General features: G+C 34.4%; 1 protein-coding gene across 1 annotated transcript in view; it reads right to left on the reverse strand.

Moving 5' to 3' along the window:
- Positions 1 to 2,793: 2,793 nt before the first annotated feature.
- LOC150110453 (uncharacterized) overlaps positions 2,794 to 21,615 on the reverse strand; it is a 64,483-nt gene continuing 45,661 nt past the window's right edge. The window contains exons 7-9 of the mRNA XM_090399392.1: positions 18,744 to 19,013; positions 11,196 to 11,329; positions 2,794 to 3,056 (exon numbers count right to left, since the gene is read on the reverse strand). Coding sequence (XP_090255518.1) covers positions 2,923 to 3,056; positions 11,196 to 11,329; positions 18,744 to 19,013 — 538 coding nt within the window. The 3' untranslated portion in view covers positions 2,794 to 2,922. The remainder of the gene's footprint in view (positions 3,057 to 11,195; positions 11,330 to 18,743; positions 19,014 to 21,615) is intronic.

The following is a 21,615-nucleotide window of genomic DNA, read 5'->3' on the forward strand; positions in this document are numbered from 1 at the left end:
AATAAAACAGACACCAGAAGAACTCATTTCAGTAACTTGTTTTTAATTTGTAATATACATATAAATGGTTCACAAGAACTTTGGCACATCAATGCCTTGCATAAGCAAGAGAAAAGAAAGGAGGAATTTGTGGATATTTCTTAAACTACTGAAGATTGTAGCCTTTTTCATCAGAAAAAGAGTGAGAGGTGTCTGTATTGCCCCAAAGGGAATAACCAAGGTAATCAAATCAAACCTAATTCTTCTGGCAGTGTAGGACCATCAATGTAAATGCCATTTCTAAGTCTACTACAAGCAAGGTTGGTTTTGTTAGACATCCAGTACACTGGAAAACAAGAGAGCATATCAGCTAAAATAGTTGCTCCAGAAGACCAAAAACAAACCAGCCTTATGCAAATTGTATTTGCATATATAACACTAGACTGTCCAAACACCATAAATTTGATTCTAGCCTCTGACTAGAGAAACTTGTTCTAATTCATTCTTCAATCAGTTCCCGAGTTAGTCGAACTCTGGCATGGGCAAATAGGGATTTTTCTCCCAGAAACTCAGGTTTTTAATCCTGAATACAAGAAAGTCTATTCCAGAACTTACACTATTTCAAACAATAGCAACAGTGCAACCATATATGGTATAGACCATTGGATGGCATGGGATTGGTGGTCCCCAGTTTTCAAGTTAGATGGAGCTAAATGGCCTTGGCTACTCGATTGGGGAATAAAAGGAAATAGCAATTTTTATATTTTCATCAAATATTATACATAAATAGGTATAAAATGTTTTACTTGTTCTATAAGTTCACCAATGAAAATGCAAATATGTTGTTTTCCCTGTCATTTAATTATTTTATTTTTTAATGCTGAATTTTGCACAACTTCGCACAAATTTTTAATTTTGGTAAACTTGTACTTATTTGTTTGGAAACAGTCGGTGACAAACTATTATACTGAGATGATCATATATCATGAGCTGAGGTCAGACATCTACTCTAGCTGCCTTTTCTCAGTTATAACATCTCTTTCTACAATTACAATCCAGAATGCATCCCTTCTTGCAAGCTCATTAATTAGTTTTTCGAAGCAACTCTCCATAATCATATTTAATTTTTATGCTATAATCTAAAATTTCTTACTAGTCTCCTTATTTATTCATTGATGCTTTTCTATATTCTATTCACAATGTTTCTTTTGCTTTCTTCTAACCTTTTCATAGTCCCTTCTGGTAAAAAGTGTCTCCCAATTCTCTCCATCTGTTTCTATCCTGAGCTTGTTGGTGCCACAGAGTTCCAATTGTTTTTCTTATATCATTTGACTATTCCAGGTCTTCCAGCTGATCTTTTACCTTCATATGGCCACCACTCCAGTAAAACTTTTGTCCGACTGTTGTCTCCTTGAGCCTGTGATGTGTCCTGCCCATTTCCATTTCTTTTGAAGTATGTTTTCTTCAATATCTAAAAATTTTATTTTAGCTCTTATTTCATCACTTTTGATTTTATTTCTGAGTCTTATGTTTAGCAGACATGTTTCCATTCTTTCTGTTTTTTGGATTTTATCTATTATTTCCTTTTTGATTGGCCAGGTTTCTGCTCCATGTCATACCACAATACACATTAGTTCAACAGTCTTGCTCTGTTCAGGTTTTATTTTGCTGTTTAAAATTTTCTTTTCCAAAAGTTGCTCATCCCATTCCTATTCTTTTCACTTCTTCCAATGACTTTCCATAATTTTTTATTTTATTTTTAGTCATTATGACTTTTGGTTGATTTTCTTCTGATTCTTCCCATTTTATGCTTCTGCACAGACCATGCAGGCCTTCAAAACTAGAAGTCACCTCTCCTACATTATTCTCTTACATAATTACTAAATACATTCATAATTATTTCATAAAATTCTTGAAGCAGTCCAATTTATTTCAAATTATTGTTAGCTTTTTCTCCAAATTCTGGCAAAACATTAAATATAGGACTGATTTAGTTCTCCAATACAAATTTTTTTTGGGAAATCACAAAAATGGGAAATTCATTATCATTTTACCTGAAAATTTTAAAATTTTCAGCCTCTTTTTTTATTTGGCTCTAATAAAACATGATTTTTAGTATACTTCTGTGATGCTTGACAAAAATAACTTCACTTGTGCATATCTTCCAGCTGTAGTGTTTTGCAGAAAGATGTTTTTGGAAAACTGCTACCCCTGTGTGAGGAATGGCAAGATTATATCTGGCAAATATTTGGTTATCTTTATAAATGTTCCATGCATCTCTGAGAAGGATATCATTGTATCAATGTGCTACAGATGCATGTCAAAAATGCCTTTAAACAGGTATAAAATACTGAATAATAAATCACATTTCTTGAGAAAACTTAAAATGCAAGATCTTGCATATAGGGTGCTGCCTTCTTTCCTTTTACCAACTGTCATCCATAGGTCTCCATGCCCAAATAATTCAATGAGTTGTAAAAAAAAAAAAAGTAGTGGTGTTGCATCTGCTTTCTTAAAGGTAAAAGGATTCTGTTTAGAGTAAAAAAAATTCTATTTTGTCCGGTCTGCAGATACTTGCCACAGTGGACAAGCATATTTATTGAGCCCTGCTCAATATGTCCCAAGCTTATGGGTAAATAGTATTTTATGACAAAGGCAGCTTACAAAGTTTTTGAATGTCCTGTAAGTTAAAATTGTCTGGGATGTGAGATATGAAGAAATTAATAATCTCAACCTGTAACCTCTCAATTATGGTACAGTCCAAAACAATCTGAATTTTTATAATGTACATATTGAATATAAAGAGGTGTCACATAATAAACAAAACCATATTTATTTTCTTTGACATTTACGCATGGAATGACATGATGGCGACTAATTTATCAATACAAGAAATTAGTGAGTGATATAAAATCAGCTACCAGAGCAAACGTGACAGAAAGATTAATCTTCATCATCATCATCATCATCGTCGTCATCATCATCATCATCTTCAACTTTACTTTCTTCAGCTTTCTGTTGCTGGGCAAAAGGTTTCTTATTAAAGGGTTGCTTACCCCATGGGCCCCTTTTTGCTCCTTAAAAAAAAATTAAAAAAAGTATATATTTAAAACAATCACAATCTTGTTTCTAATACTAGGATAAAATGTTAATGTAACAGAAGTGTTACAATTCACATTCCAATGAAGATGCAGGAATGAAACACCCTTGTACTGTTGAACCTGTATGTTTTACATACAGGTTCAACAGTAAAGATGTTCTTCATTATGAGGCAAATCAACAGCTACTACATAGAGAAAGACTTGTATGTGAAAAATGTAAGACTTCTGCATTAATTCAATGCTTAGCATGTTCCTGAGTAGCTTCAAATGAGGTTGACCTCTAAGGTCCAAACCATCTGGATGGTGATCCTTCCCATAGTGCAAATAGAGTCCATAGAGTCCAAAATAAAGTATGCTTTGCATTTGTGGGATACTGAGAAAACTAATGTGAAGTCATTACTTGACATTACTTTTCTCAAAGGACTTCAACAATATTTGTTTAAATATAACAAAAAATTATCTCTGTGGTGGGTTCCCATAAAAATTAAAAAATATTTTAAATTGCCTTTACAATAAAGAATCAAACATTCATAACTTACTAAACAATATGGAATTAATTAGGGAGAAAGAAACATGGCAGCAAATGGTTTCAACTTAGTATGATCCCCATATTTAAGGTTTCACTTTATATATACTCAAGGTTTAAAATGTAATGCCAATTTAAATATTCAGATAAAATTCAGTATTTTAATAAAAATAAATAACATTATCATTTAAACATTAAGAGCAGATTTCAGCATTTGTTAAAAGCATAAAACCAGTCTCAATTAACTGTAACACAATAGTAATCAAGTCTAAGAAACTTGATTTGGTCGTAATCAGAGATCTAAACATGCAGAAGACAAACAATTCCAGACAGAATTTATTTCTTTTTACTTTAGAGAAAGTTTGATTTAAAATTTAAAGAAAGGAGTAAAGCTGATAACAATGGCAAGTGGCAACTAGATTTTTGGCATGGATGCATAGTAGATATTACAAACACTGTGTTCCATTCTAAACATGTGCATGGTAAGAACATGAAAGAAAGCAGTTTCATTGACTATGTTATTGTGATATTGATACATTTTACAGTCGAGTAAGTACATGAGGATTTGAAATGGAAAGACTGCCATTTTGTGCATAAGCAAGATAAAATTGAATCACTGAAAGGAAGAGAATGTACAAAAATTTTAAAACCAATCAAAAGAAAAGCATTCAAAGATGAACTGTAGACTCAACACACACATTATTCAAGGAGAAATGAGAGCTTGAAAACAAGATCCAAACCTTGGAGATTGTAAGAAAACATTGGGTCTGAGTGGGATGACCTCCTCTGGAACCACTACCCATTTTTCCAAGGCATGATGACCATTATTTCTGCTCTTCTGAACAATACACCTGCATCGAGCAAGTAAAATCATCCAGACTGGCACAAAGGTATTCACCCCTCATTCCATCCAAAATTCTCATTCACTTTCCAAACCATGGTTCAACAGATGTAAGAAAGCAGATGAGTAAAAAAAAAAGCTTACTGCAGGCCGATATTAATTGCATCAAGAATACAAGTTTCATACTCAGCCTATGAAAAAGCATGCAGTAACTACAAATCCAAATACAACTTCAAAAAGACAAATAGCAGAAAACTTGCCTCTTGTCCAAATGGAAACCTTAAGTTCTGGTTCCTCATAAGTCATCAAACACAACTTCTGTTCACCTATGCTTCTCTCCCCCACCAAAAGAAAAAGCTGACCCCCCCCCCCTCTGGCATCACTTGTTTCCTCGAACTGCTTCATAGACGACAAAGGCAAATTTTTTTGATGACCACCTGAAATTAGTTCTGCTAACACATTCCTGGATGCTGACAATGTCAAGTTCTTTCCTAATATCCTCGTTTTTAATGATATTGCCATTGATGCCATCTGTTCACGCCTATAATCTTTCTCAGGACTCTCATATCTGCAATCTCTAGTCTTTGGTCATGTGTTTTACTTCTAAACCGGCTCTCAGATCCATAAGTTAAAACTTGTTTGAACACTGTCTTGTATACAGCTAATTTAGTGTGCCGACTAATTTCTCTCTTATTCCACATGAATTTATTCAATTGACTTCTTACTATACCAGCTTTGTTGATTCTGTTGTCTATTTCCATATTTAATTTACCATATTCACTAAAAAATCGTGCCTAAGTAGCTGAAATGTTTTACTTGTTCCACAGGTTACCCGTTCACAACACAGTTGACATTTTCAACAATTCTACCTATTTTCATTGTCTTTGTCTTTTTAATGCTGACCTTCATACCATATCTATTACAACAGTTATTCAATTTAGTCAGGGAATCTTGCAAACTTGTAGTGGATTTATTTAGAAGTATAACTTTGACCACATAAAGAAAAGAGCTGACGTTAACATCTCCAATTCTGATATCATGTTTAATACCACTTTCCTTCGTAATGTGATCCATACAGATAATGAATGACACAGGGGATAATGTACATCCTTGTCTCACACCAGATTTAACATTAAACCATCTTCCTGTACTTCCTTCCATTCTAACTGCTGACTTACAACTCAAATAAAGACTAAGTATTGCTTGATATAATGCCCCATTGACACCATATAACTGTAGCGTACTGAATAGCTTCTCTCTTGGCACCTTGTGATATGCCTTTTCCAAATTGACAAAACTTAAATACAGATCTTTGTTATATTCCCATGCTTTCTCGACTATTTGTCGTAAAGTTAAGATCTGATCCCGACAGCCTCTATTTGGCCTGAATCCAGCTTGTTCTTCACCCAGCTTTTCTTCTACAATTCTTCAACCGTTTCTCAAGTATACTTGCATATATCTTACCAGAAACACGCAGCAGGGAAATATCTCTAATTCTCACATTCAGTTCTATTTTCCTTTTTTGCATATGGGAACCATGAGAGCTCTACTCCAAATCATCTGGAATTCATCCCTCTGTCCAAGCCTTCAGAATTATGCAGTGCAGCCACTGTAAGAGGCTGCACTGCATAATTCTTATACGTTTGCATTATGCAACGGTATAAAAGCCACTTTTATACCTTTATACCTGCCTTTCCACATTTTAAGTTTTTGATGGCTTTTTCTACTTAGTATGGATATGTATACCTGGTCAGTGTTTTTTACCACTGGGCTGTCACTGATTGTTACATTTAGCAATTCTTCAAAGTAATTATTCCATACTTCAAGGATATCTTTTTCTGCTGTTTTCATATCACCTTTAATTCCTTTTACAGCACTTTCTTCCATTTCTAAGCTTCTTCAACAATCTCCAGAATATTTTGCCACTTTCTTGATATTTATTTTCTATATTCTTGCCAAAGTCCTCCTATGACTCTTTTGTTTAGCTTTCTTACATTTGTCTCTGTATTCTCTAAGAGCACAAGCTGACTTATTTGCCAGGAACTTTTGATATGCTTTCTTCTTTTCCTTCACAGCCTCTTTAACTTCCTGTGTCCACCATGGAGTTCTGATTTTTCTAATCCTTACAGATAACCTCACCACATGCCTCTCTGGCTGAATTTCCAAGGTTTGGTTCCTGTTCTCAAACTCTTTCAATTTTTCTTGAATAATGTTTGTGTAATTTAGACTACAGTTCACATCTGAAAGCTGCTCAACTTTTATTCGCTTTAAAACTCTCTTACATGTTCTTCTTTTCAGTATGAAATTCAGTTTTATCCTGCTCAGGACTACATGGTCTTACTTCCTAATTCGAATCCTCTGTGTCCTGAACCAAGGAGAAAACTATCAACAATATTGCAAAGAACAGTCTCAAGTAAAATAAGCATGCCATTACTTCCAAATTTCTTAACAAGAGGATATGACTAGGTATTTATCAAAATAATTCACAGAAAGTGATTAATGCTTTCCCAAAATGAAAGGAAGAATTTAGAGAAAGAATTTTGTAAAGAAAGAAAATGTATATTTTCTAGTCATGTTTAACTAAATCCTATTGATAATTTCACACATTCTAAAAGCACATTTTAGTAATTCCAGTGGCATTTCCTTCTAAACCTAACTAGGAGGGCAGTTGACAAAGTTCAATATCTCTACAAAAAATGCTGAGCCCTAAACAATTCTCGTAGTTTGTTCATAGTTCAAAGGTAATGCATTGCTCAAACTATAAAAGAATGAAAAACACAACCCAGCTATTATCATTAGTTGACTTCTAACCAGGGGTGCTTAAGGGTCAAAGCTATAACTGAGAGGAGACCTCCACATAGCCTTTAAAGGAATGCGGAGAACCGACCAGGGCTTCTGACCTAATGACCAACCCTCACCTTCTCGTGGTGCACCCTGTTGGGTATCTACTTGGATACTGAACGAACAAGGATGGGCTGGCAATTTGGGGTTTAGCTCACCAAATTGTATTCTTATTGGTTAAACCAAAACAAAAAAATGATGGTACAACATGACAAAATTTCATGCCGGCTGGGGCATTGCCCGGTTAAACAAACACCTGTTGTTTTCGCCAGGGAACCAGGGCAACAGCAGTCAGCTACTGGAACAAATCTGAAAACAAACCCCAACTCAACATCACCAGAGTTAAAGATCGGTACTATCAACGTAAGAAGCCTGAATGGCAAAGAATTGGAGCTAGCTGAGGAATTAGATAAGTACCAGATCGACATAATAGGGGTGACTGAAACAAAAAAAGACCAAAACTGGTGAGATCTTTCTGAGCAATAAATACAAAATGTTACATTCAGGCAATGACAATCACGGAAAAGAAGGAGTAGCCATAGTATTCAACACAAAATATGAGGCTAATCTTCTTGAATGGCAGTCAGTCTCAAGTAGAGTAATGTGGACAAATATGAGAATGGGGAACTGGACAATGAGATTTATTTGTGCCTATGGTCCCACAGAAGGTTCTACTAAGGTAGAAGTGGAGGAATTTTTTGAGGCTTTAGAAAAAGCAACTGACACAATGAAAAAGGAAAGTTGGTCCTTGTTGGGAATCTAAATAGCAGAATAGGAAATGATTGTGAGACATACAAAAATATTTTGGGAAAAATTTGGAGAAAAGAGCAAAGCTAATAATAATGACAAATATCTGTTGGATTTCTACTCAGGACATGGACTGGTTATTGCTAACACCATGTTCGAACATAAAAATGTGCACAAATTCACATGGAGAGAGGAGGCTAGGAATAAGAAAAGTCTCATTGACTATGTTATTGTTGATAGTGATGTTTTCTCCGTGGTGCAGGACCCCAGAGTATACAGAGGATTTGAAATTGGAAGTGATCACTATTTAGTCTTGAGCAGGATAAAATTGAATTTCATATTGAAAGAATAACATGTAAGAAAGTTTTAAAGCGAATAAAAGTAGAGCAGCTCTCAGATGTGAACTGTAGACTAAAATACACAAAGATTATTGAAGAAAGAATGAGAGTTTGAGAACAGGAATCAAACCTTGGAGCTTCAGTGGCAAACACTAAAGAAAACATTGATTCTGCCAGAGAGGCATGTGGTGAGGTTGTCTGCAAGGATAAAAAAATCAGAACTCCCTGGTGTGGACACAGGAAGTTAAAGAGGCAGTGAAGGAAAAGAAGAAAGCACATCAAAAGTTCCTGTCAAAAAGTCAGTTTGTGCTCTTAGAGAATATAGAGACAAATGCAAGAATGCTAAATATTGTGTAAAACTAACTAAACAAGTCATGGGAGGACTTTGGCAAGAATATACAAAATAAATATCAAGAAGGTGGCAAAATATTCTGGAGATTGTTGAAGAAGCTTAGGAATGGAGGAAAGAGTGCTGTAAAAGGAGTTTGAGATGATAAAGGTGACATGAAAACGGGAGAAAAGATATCCTTGAAATATGCAGTAATTACTTTGAAAAACTGCTAAATGAAACAAGCAGGAATACATATCCATACTTGAAGTAGAAAAAGCGATCGATCAAAGGCTTGAAATGTGGAAGGGCAGCAGGAATACACGATATTTGACCAGAAACGCTGAAGTATGGTGGTATAAAAGTCTTACAGTGGCTGCACTGCATAGTTCAGAAAGCCTGGACAGGGGAACGAATTCCAGACAATTGGAATAGAGCTCTCACAGTACCCATATATAAAAAGGGAAATAAAACTGAATGTGAGAATTACAGAGGTATTTCCCTACTGAGTGTTCCTGGTCTATGCAAGTATACTTGAGAAATGGTTGAGAAGAATTGTGGAAGAAAAGCTTGGTGAAGAACAAGCTGGATTCAGGCCAAATAGAGGCTGTCAGGATCAGATCTTAAGTTTACGACAAATAGTCGAGAAAGCATGGGAATATAACAAAGATCTGTATTTAAGTTTTGTCAATTTGGAAAAGGCATATGACAATGTGCCAAGAGAGAAGCTATTCAATACGCTACAGTTATATGGTGTCAATGGGGCATTACATCAAGCAATACATAGTCTTTATTTGAATTGTAAGTCAGCAGTTAGAATTGAAGGAAGTACAGGATGCTGGTTTAATGTTAAATCTGGTGTGAGACAAGGGTGTACATTATCCCCTCTGTTATTCATTATTTATATGGATCATATTATGAAGGAAAGTGGTATTAAATATGATATCAAAATTGGAGATGTTAATGTCAGCTCTTTGCTTTATGCAGATGATGTCATACTTCTAAATAAATCCACTAGATGTCTGCAAGATTCTCTGACTAAATTGAATAACTGTTGTAATAGATATGGTATGAAGGTCAGCATTAAAAAGACAAAGACAATGAAAATAGGCAGAATCATTGAAAATGTCAACTGTGTTGTGAATGGAGAACCTGTGGAACAAGTAAAACATTTCAGTTATTTAGGCATGATTTTTACTGAAGATGGTAAATTAAATATAGAAATAGACAACAGAATCAGCAAAGCTGGTATGGAAGTCAATTGAATAAAAGAGAAATTAGTCGAAACACTAAATTAGCTGTATACAAGACAGTGTTCAAACCAGTTTTAACTTATGGATCTGAGAGCTGGGTCAGAAGTAAAACACTTGACCAAAGACTAGAGACCACAGATATGAGAGTCCTGAGAAAGATTATAGGCGTGAACAGATGGCATCAATGGCAATATCATATTAAAAACGAGGATATTAGGAAAGAACTTGACATTGTCAGCATCCAGGAATGCGTTAGCAGAGCTAATCTCAGGTGGTATGGTCACTTAAATAGAATGGGCGAGGAAAGATTAGCAAAACAAGTGTTCTCTGCCAGGTTGGCAGCAAAATGACCCAGAGGAAGACCAAGATATGGATGGATTGATACGGTACAAAGTGCCTTAGACGATAGAAATATAAGATCTGATAATGTTGGAGTCTTGACAAGTAACAGACTGATTGGGAGGAAAATTGTAGATAGGAAGTTAGTAATGATGTAATTTTTTTTCATGTAGTACTATCATATCCTGTACACCCCTTATGTTCCTGCCATGTACCCTTGAGGGTACATGGCAGGAATTTGATGATGATGATCGTTCCAACCAACAACTTCATGGCAACTGATCCACTCTCGTCACTACCTGAAGAATGCTCTTAAAAGCATTTTGAAATATATTATTACAAAAACCACCAGGGAGTCTGAACAAGGGAGACAACACATCACCCACAGCATCTGTCATCCTTTCTTTCATTCACACTGCCTGACTTACTACCTCCAAAAAGAAGCCATTCCAATAATGCACTGCTCTGAGACAAAAATCTGTACCCCTTTCTTGACTTCAGTCATCCTCAACTTCCACGGATGTCCTCTCACCACTCCATTAAAAACATCTGCTGGCATCTAGTATTGACCCCTTTCAGAAGTTTGTAGGTCTATCATATCATTGTCTGTTTCCTGTTTTGCAAGTGTCTGCAATTTCGATGCTAATTGAATTAGTAATTTCAATTTGCATTAGTGAATTGAAATTACTATTAATTCAGTTTCAAGATCTGCAGCAAATTATGATAGTGAATGGACCTTTGTTGAATGTTTTTTCAAACGTGCACACACACACACAGCTATATATATATATATATATATATATATATATAAAAAAAAAAGTGGGATTTAAAAAAACCAATTTGAATGTGCAGTGCATAGTTTAATTCCAAAATTTCACGATTATAAATAAACAAAAACTTACCTCTTGGACGATTTGTTTTCTTATTGAATGAAGAAAATAAAACACTTAACGTGTGTCCTTTGATTTTTAAATTTTCGCTGCTCTTGAAAGCTTCACTTGCAGTAACTTCATTTTCAAACATTACATATGCAAAACTACAACAAATAAATATAAAAATAAAATAAATATGGAAATATATTTCTTGAAAAGCTTTATTTCAAAATGCTTAATGAAGTTTCAAATTTTAATATGGAAAGGCCCCTCCGACCACTTTAATGGCAGGAAAAAAAGACCTCAAGAAAGATCCATGTTGATTGATTCTGTCATGGGGAAGCAGTTTGTTGTTTAAGAGAAATGGAGTTTGCTTTATTGACAATTATACAGTATATTTCAGTGATCCACCTGAGCAAAGTTAAGAAAGTCTGTTATAATACTGGTTCACTACAGTAATTTTGAGAGAAAATACTTACCTCGTCCCACTCAATGGTATGACTTTTTTTTTAGCCCTTTCATGCAACAAGCATTTGGAGAATCCTCCTAAATTTACTTACTTTTCCCCCTCTGAGTAATCATGTAGCAGTTGGTATTTGTGACACAGCAGTCTATGTCCCTAAATATATAATCTCTGTGCCTTGAACTGTTACATTGCAAGAATGAATGACATCAGACTATTCAAGAATGAAATTAATTCTGTTAGAAATGAAGAAAAAAGAGAAAAACTTGGAAGCTAGATATCAGTCAAGACACTCACAGTATCGTGTACCAGAAACTCGTGCTTCATGCAAGACTAAGATAAATGCTGTTTATTTTGTACATAAAATATGCAGGAAATAATCTGAAGGGAAATATTCAGTTATTGCCGAACTTCAGTGTAATAGTTAATCAAGGTGAAGTAGGCAACTTGCCAATGATTTTAGTAGACTGACAGTATGGATTAAAATACAAGCATGCCAGTTTAATATGGAAAAGTATACAGTTATGCATTTTTGGATAAAAAAATAAGCTGTAAACTACACTGATGGAACTTTACTCCAAAAAAATTAAAGCTATGGATTTGGGGAGTTCAGAGGGTATGGTGCAAAGGTGGTCAAAGTAGCTGACAGGATTGCTTGGTTATTGAGGAATACACTAACAAGCAGAGATAAACAAGTTATCATTTGTCATTATAAGGCCTTGATATCATTTGGATTACTGTGCTCATGTCTTGTCACATGAGTGAGTTTCTTGAGAACGATGAATAGGATCAGGACATGTGATCTGTGGAATTCTTCCTATGACAATAAATCAAGCATTTTTGGGTGGTTGCAAAAGTTGGTTCATAGGCGGAAAAGAGGAAATGTAATAAAACATTTGAGTTACTAAAAGGGTTTCGTAGCTGATGCAGAGGAAGGCATTTGGCCACAGTTAGAGCAAGAGGTCATACCTGGAAAGAGTAAAAGGTTAGCACGGGTGTGAGAATTTTTTGTGATTTTACCTTAACCTTTTTAGATAAAATGATCAAGGTTAGTTTAGGAACAAGGTGTAGTTAAATAAGCTTTTATGATGTGAAATTTATATACCAAGTTTGGAGATCAGAGCTATTTTTGATTAGATAAAATCAGATGTCTGATTCAAGATCTTAGTTTTATAACGGACCAGCCAACTATTTTAAGCAATAATAAGTGAAAGATGTTTAACAAATCTGATATAAACAACGATTCTTCAGCTCTACAAAATCAACTAAATTCCTCCAGTTAAGATATGAGAAATCTGTATAGCAATCATTTGTGCATAGTGCATACCATGAACTCCCCAATTCAGTGACCTCTGATCAGTAACAGACTATTATTATCATTTATAATTAGCCATTACCCCACCTTTAGATATGCTAGAATGAGATTTGCATATCTAAGAATCAATTAAGCAACAAAACTACACAATAACCACAGTAATAAGCTTTAAATACAAATATGTCATATATGATCTCACAGGCAAATCAAAGAACAGGAATGCAAGGTACACACAACAATTTGTTTACCAATCATTATTATTTGACACCTCCAGGGAGTCCAAGGACTCATCGAGAGAGCGCACCTGCTCTACAATTCTGTCTCCACCATTCAATCACTAACTGACCGCAACTACACCAACACCATCTACTGCCGACCACCACTGGTATTTCCATAGACAATCACAAACATCCATACGGGATTTGAACCTGCAGCCTTTTGGCTGCAGAGCGGATATGCTATCCGTTCTCCAGCCAACTAGGCCGGCTAATTAAAAATGGTTACCATATGCTAGAAATTAATACTAAACTTACATAATATGTTTACATAAAATGAGAATCTCGCAAACTTTTGAGAGAGAGAATCATTCTGACCCAGATTAGATTGATAAGAGATTCACAACTTTCTGTATAAAGGCATTCATATTTAAAATTGCTTCTATGGCAAATACAAGCTTCTTCCCAAAGGATACTGTGTTTAGTGTCAATGCTATGATGTACCACACCAGCATTTTGAAGTTTCATGTACTCTTTTTTCCATAACCTGTCTGCCAATCAGAAACATAAGGGATTGGAATCCTGTGGTTTGTCAAAGAATCCTTAGGTGTTGGAACATAGGAGTTGTATTTTATATTATCTGTTGTATTTGATGAGAGTTGTAACAATTTAATTCCAATAGTTTTGCTAGTGAGAAGTTCTTGTTTTAAGCTTGAAGGAGAAGAGCACACATTATGCACTATTAACTACATAACACCAATTTTTGGAAGGTGTGATGAGCAGACCTTTCTTCAATGCATATGCCAGTAAAGGTAGGTTTCTAATATTCACTAGTTGAGAAAGTGCTGTAGGTTATGTAAGAATGGTAAACTACTAGCACTTTCTTTTTCCATAGTGAACTGAACGTGTGAGTGAAGGTGTAGAGTCTGATGTAGGAAGGTGGTAAGTTCATTTTTAGAATGAGGCCAAACACTAAAATAGCCTTGATATTTAATCTGTGTTTCTGTTGGGTGATAACTAATTTCTTGATAAATGGAGATATCCTGTAAAAGGCAGCTCTCATAGTTGGCCTCATCCATTACCACTACAGCTTTTCCTTCATCTGCTTTTGAAATAGATAATGGTTCCTTTTGTTTAATGAAGCATGAAGGTAATTTGCTTCTAAAGAGTGAAGCAGCAACTTCAAAGCATAGTTTGTTAGCATGTTTGCTTGAAAGACAAGACAGATTGTGTTTGTTATTATGCAAGAAAATCTAGATATGGAATGGGTATCCAAAAATGTTACTATGCTCTTAAATAATATGCCTAATAATAATATTATTAGTGATTACCCAAGACATCTATAATACTTCTATAAATCTCTGTAAATTTCTAAAACAGTAAAGTTCAGCTAGTAGATATTCATGATACAAATTAAATTAATATATTTGTAATTTGTATAGAAATTTGTATCTATGATACAAATTAAAATCAACTCCGCACAGTTAGCCGAGTAACAGCTATGCACTTTGCAACTATATGCCTGGGAGAGGAGTGTCCTGGGTTTGATTCCTGTCGCTGATGTGAGAAGCTTAGGATCTTTCTCAGGCATAGCCAAGTAGGACAGTCTTGGGTGGAAACTGCAGAGTTTTTCTCCCGTTTACCTAGGATTTTTCATCCCACAAGCAGGCAAACCGACCTTGAGAACACTTGTACAGATATAGGATACACCAGGAGGCATAGGACTAACCACCTTATCCTTGTATAACGGTTGTGGTTAAATGAACAGAAAACCCTCGCCACCACAAGATAAAAGAGGGGAAAATAAAGAAGAAATTAGAAGGTGAAAACATTTTATTCCTGGTCAAAAAATTCCTTACTTTTTCTAGGTGAATTTCTTTCATCAATAAATTCTTGACTGTGCTCTAAACAGATGTACAGGTTACTTACTATAATAATTCTACAGCATTAAATCCACATTATTAGTTTGCTCCCAACAATTTTCTTTCAAAGTAATGTTATTCAATAATGATTCCAACAACACTTCAGATTTTTATTCCAGTCTTCTTTAGGAATGACTGAGTGCATAAATCCACCTATCTTCTTGGTCTTCCAATAGATATTTTTATGCCATTCTGACAAATCTCTCTCTTGAAAACTTTCCCTCTCTCCCACAGATTAGCTCTGCTCAGATTTTTGAAGGCTAACAGTGACGTTCTTTTCGAATATCAATTTGCAATGATTCTGCAATGGTGCAACAAACTGTTCACGCCAATATTTCTCAACTCATATCTGTGGTCTCTAATTTTTTCATTATCAGCAAATAAGTTTTTATTTCTAACAACTTTCATATCCATCTTGAAACTGGTTTGAAATATACTTTGTAAATTATTATTTTGCTGTTATTGTTAATTTCTCTTATTCCATACAAATTCATTGACCTGGCTTACCATCATAGCAGCATGGCTATTCTGTTATCCAGTTCCATATTCAGCTTTGCCATCTTTAATAAGGAAGGTGACTAAATAGCAGTCACATTCCTTATTTTTCAGTTTTTTTTTTTTTTTTTTAGAGAATTTTATTGCTAAACTCATCACAGACATTATTCAATTCAGTTCTAGAAATAAATTCCAGAGCATCTATGAAAAAGTGAATGGACAGAATAGAGAGGGTTCACCAATTAAATAACTCTTCTGGATGCAATCAGACATTCTAGGGAGGTTTGTGAGGCACCAATCTAATTTGGATTTATGTGAGCAGATGAGTACCATTTACATACTAAGCATTTTAGCTGAAAAAGTTCAATTGCAAGATGCAAAAGAAGAAAAATATCAGAAGTCAGGTAGTGAAACATGGTGGATAATAAGACAGTATTGTGCTCTGGTACCATTAATATTTAATAGAGGAATTACTATAAATTCCTTGTGAATAGGAAGGAGATCAGTGTTTAAGGCATTCATTACAGAAGATCTACAATGTTTTGTGAATGTAGAAAGGGAATAGATGGTAATGTCACCAGCAAAATTATGAATAAGATTAGATGTTAGTAAGAAAGATCATTAACACAGGAGGAAGAATGTAGATTAAAGCAATGACATGGTATACTGGTACAGATGGAAAAAACTGATGAGAGGAAAACAATCAACAATAACATACGATGAACAATGGGAGGAATTGATCCTGCAATTGAAAGTTTAGAGAGGAGTTCGGAATAAAGTGTTGGATTCTAATTATGTAGAAAATAGAATAAATGTTACTTGATTCAGAATCCAACATGATTTTCCATCACAAAGGCTGCGTTTGTAAATATTATTTAATGTAAATAACGTAAATTATAAATTGATATCATATAACTACCTTAATTATATCAAATATTTAATTATTTAATCAAAGAAATGTGTTAATGGTAATAAGATTCTGTATTAAATATTAAGCTATTTTATTTATTGTTATGTCAATATTATAAAAACTTGTATTTGCAATATTAACTATGCAATTATTGAAAAGCAAATATTCTAATTATTCCTATTTGTGTATAAAGCTTAACGGTATGTAATGACTCAATGTAGTAGTATAGCCTTATCTAACATTGGCGAGAATGTTTATGTTTGTCTGTTGTCATGGAGATGCGTGAAATAAACGAGCGCGAGTGGAACAGAGCGTGGGCTAAAGAGAGAATAAAAAAAAAATATGTAAAAAGTATGGAGTTTGGACGGAAACTTGGAAGTGAAAGGAAGCAGGGTGATAAAATAAAGAAGTAGAAGTAAATAAAAGGTTCTTAAGGGTAGGAGTTAAGTGGATAATTTTTATAAGTGAGCAAGAACGTAACGAATTTTACTGTTAGCTGAAAATGAAATCAGCAGTAATAATAGAAGGAAAATTAACGCTACAATCGGATATAATAAAAAGCTGGACGTTCAAGGAAGAATTCTGAATAAACCCAGCTTGTCTAGTATTGCAGCTTATTTCCGATTTGCCCTAAAGAGAACCTCAGTGTTTTAATTAATTTATGAGTGGTAATAAGGATAGTTGAAGTACCCTGTAATTGATGCCTAGAATTCTGAAGCGCAATTGATAGTGCTTTAAGTATAACTGCAGATAAGTTTTGTAGATGTATTTTTTTCTTTAAGTGTGATAAGTGAATTCCAGAAGTTTGCTCACAACATAATTGATGTTCTAGGAACCATTTCCGGTAAGGTCTATCATAGTGTATTATTAACTTCTGTGGAAACCCTTCGTGATTGAGAGTTGGAGATAAGAATTGTTTGAAAGATATTTTCAGCTATTAGATCCTGTAATATTTTGAACTTATAGCATGACTGAAAAATGTGTGAAAACTAATTAGATTGGATGTTCAATTATATTCATTTAAGTGTAAAAACTTTATAACCCAGAAGCTAAGAAGGTGTATGTGAAGACTTGGAAGATTGTGCTAATGTAATTGACTTAACTTAATGTTTGACTTATTTCTATTGTTTAAAATTAGAAGTAAAATTTATGTAAGTGTTATATGACCTATATTAAATGCTTTATTAGTTAACCTAACTGTTGTATTTGCCTGAAATTCTTTTTACTGCACCGTTCACAAAAATTCGAATCTAGCGGGAATCCCAAAGAGAGAAAATAAATACTTCGGCCTGAATGAATGAGAAGACTGCTAACTTACTTTGAATTGATCCTACTATTTCATATAGACTTATCTAAGGATAGAGTGGCGCAGTATAATAGAAATTTCTCTACCCTTAGATTAGTGATCAATTTACTAGTTTTCTTTTATTTTATGAAAGTGACTTTTAACAAGATGGCGGATTCGAACATCAAGAGAACAACGTCACGACAAAAGGCACTTATTCAAGCAAGAACAATTCATCTTCTTCAATTTCTGATATGTACTATCAAGGTGTACAAGGCTACTATAAAAGCGCCACATGCTTAGCCTTATATTTATCTCCTATCAGCAAATTCCTTGTTAGCACTCCAACATTATATCCAAAGATATAACATGCATACGTTTCTATCATTTTGAAACATTGTTTAATCTAGTTTTAACCAAAACTAGAAATTATGAACATAGACCAAAGCATGCACCTACTCCCCCTTTCAAATGCCAATAGCATTCAGTCATAGCTAGCATCCTTAACAGATCTAAACTACCTAAAAGCAATATAATACAGAATTAAAAATCCTTTAAAAAGGTTATATAAAAATAAAAATATTGTGATTAATAGTGCTGATAAGGATAATGTCAGTTATGAATGAAGATGATCAGAACAAAAAAGTTCACTTAAGTGACAATTCTACTTACCAAATTTTTCACTACTTCTCAAAAGAAAAATTTATAAATTATTGAAAAAAATTGACTTCTTGGTCCAAATAAATCATCAGCATAATGTAATAATAAAAATAATGAAATTTGTGGCTGGCACACAGGAGTACTTGCAGCTTGCAGAAAAGTACAATCTAAGGAACCTAGATCTGAACAGATCATTTATCTGTTTTGCCAAGACTTAGTAGAACAGATAAATAGCAAGAGCATTAAATTTGAAGAATGCATTTATGATATCTTATGAAACAAAATTCTAAGAAAAATAAATAAATAAAATTACCCTGTGTCTGGCTTCTTTATTACTTCAATAGTAATGGCAGCAGGATACACCCTGGCAATGTCTTCTATAGTTGTATCAGGAGAGATACCACTAACACAAAGCTTTCTTTTATTCACATTAGGTGGATGTCTTGTAATTTGTTCCCTTTGCACCTTGCTCTTTTCTCCGACAAAATCAACATAGAGATCTGTACCTTTGAACTTCTTTTTCTCAATAACTGAAAAATTTTCCTCTGCTTTTGCTGAACTGGTAAATTCCAAAAATGCAAATCTACAGGAGAAAAAATGATAACATGAACATACAATGTGTATATTTAAATAAATATTTAAATAAACAAGTACTGCATAGAATTTCAGTAACATTTTAATACCCATAACAGAACTATTTGTTCTATCTGTAAAACAGAACCATAACAAGGCTAATTGTTGATAGGAAGTTAGTAATGATGTAAGTTCTTCACGTAGTACTATCATAATATCCTGTACACCCATGAGAGTACATGTCAGGAATTTGATGATAACAGAACTAGAATACACATCAAAAACTGGTAATCTAGTATCAATATATGAATTTACAGTAATCTAGTATCAATATATGAAATATTTCTGTCCAAATCAGGAGAATTTTTATCAGTAAAACCACAATAGTAGTGTACTATGTGATGAAATTACATTAACAATAACTTCCTAATGACAATTTTTCTCCAAATTAGTTTGATATCTGTCAGGATCCCAATAACTCATATATTGGTCTTCCTTTGGATCTATTCTCTGCCATCAAACAAAAACTGCTATGCCATTCCGTAAGTGACCAGACCACAACACCACCTGAAATTAGCTCTGCACAAATTCCAATATGCTAAGCCTAGTATCTTTGATTGAGAGAATATGACGGTGCTGATGATAGCAGATTAATTGCAGTCAAAAAGAAATGAGATAGGCAGTAGTGTGGCTCATCATTTAAAGCAGTCTGGCATGAGATAAAGGGAACTCTGACAAGCGGTTCTAGGGATGATCTTGAAAACTTATCAGCAAATTAGTACGGTGAGTGCAGGTTGAGTAATTATTATGGGGGCTTCACCTATGAAGATAGATGGTAAGGAAGAAGGATCACATGGAAGGAAGGAAATAATTTATACACATACTGAGAGAACTATTTGAGGCCGCATGTGATGGAGGAGACAGGGATGCAAGGGTACTGGATCTGGTCATAGATCAGAAGAGCTATCCATAACTAATATAGCCACATTGTCTCCAATGGGAAAAGCAACCATGCAGTCTTGATCTGGAGGATTGTAAAAAATTAGGAATATTTATCAAGAAGTTGGAATTGCAAGGCAGGTGATTATGACAAGCTTAGGAGGCTCAAAGCTGTGCCATAGGCATAAAATCCTGCAAGAGAAGAATGTCACTAATGCATGGAAGATAATTAAGGGGCATCTAGAGAAAGATGTATTAAATTGTATACCTAAGTAAGGAGGGTTAATCAGGAAGGAGTTGGATGAGTAATATTAAGCATGAGCTTCAAAAATGAAATGTAAGTTTTGTTAGGAAAATTAGCATGGTTTTACACTTGAGATGGAAACAGACATCACTGAGGTTGCAGATAGACCTACGTAATATCGATGGCTAAGGACCAAGGTTTGCTATTTCTGGCACAATTATTCTTTGTTTAAGTTGAAATCAGGACAGAACTGAAATATACAATAACAGTTTCTTTTACTAAAGGTGAATTAGGTGATTTATGAGGTTGGTCTGAAAAGTGCATGGCCTCAACCATAGATAGCAACACTATCGGCAAGTTTTTTGTTTTTTTTTTCTAAGTTGGTACGTCTGTCATAAGCATCCATGTGAAATTGCAAGTTATTCTATCAAGTAGTTTGTTTTATGCAGCTGTCTGAAGCAAAAGGGTGTATCCCTTGAAATGGATAAAATTGTGTATTGTGCAGTTATAAAATTCCTTCTAAAAGAAGCTTTAACGGCAAAAGAAATTCATTCTAAGTTCATAAAAGTTTATGGGCACTCCTCTCCTTTGTTTTTCAACAATTAAGAAATGGGAATTGAGTTTAATCGTGGCGGATTTTAACAAGAATAAAACTGAATCTGTGCGTCGATTTATTACTATGAATGAGACTTGGATTCACCATTACACACCAGAATCCAAACAGTCAAAACAGTGCACAGAAGCCAGTTGTTCAGCGGCAAAGAAGACAGTCGGTTCATCAGTAGGAAAGGTCATGGCATCAGTGTTTTGGGATGCTAAAGCAATTTTTTTTTAATTATCTTGAAAAGGATAAACAATAACCGGGGAATACTATTCTGATCTTTTACCCAGACTAGATGAAAAAATTCATGAGAAAAGACTCAGTCTGCAGAAGGAAAAAATCATCATTCATCAGGATAATGCACCTGCCCATGGTGTTTTGGCAATGGGAAAATTAAGGGATCTGCACTGACTTGTTGGAACATCCATGCTATTCCCCAGATTGGCTCCCTCTGAATTCTATCTCTTCCCAAAACTAAAATTCTTCCTTGCTGGTCAGCATTTTTCTTCAAATCAAGAAGTGACTGCAGCTGTAGAGGCGTATTTTGCAGATCTTACTGAGAACCACTACGGGGATGGGATAATGGTGCTGGAGCATCACTGTAATAAATGTATTAGTCTTAAGAGAGATTATATTGAAAAATAAAAATAATTTTGAAATTAAAAAAGTTTTTTCATTGTTGGGCTGAGAACTTTTCAGACCACCCTTGTATATTGAGATAGCAAGGTTTCTTCACCTCACACATATGCAAATCAGCAAGCTACACAAATATCAAGTTGCAGTTGGCTTAATGTGGATTGTGTAGTGTAGATGTCAGATTAAGTAGCG

This window comes from Typopeltis vanoorti, chromosome 1 (assembly GCF_054136105.1).
Source record: "Typopeltis vanoorti isolate ZY-2024b chromosome 1, IOZ_Tvanoo_1.0, whole genome shotgun sequence".
NCBI lineage: Eukaryota > Metazoa > Arthropoda > Arachnida > Uropygi > Thelyphonidae > Typopeltis > Typopeltis vanoorti.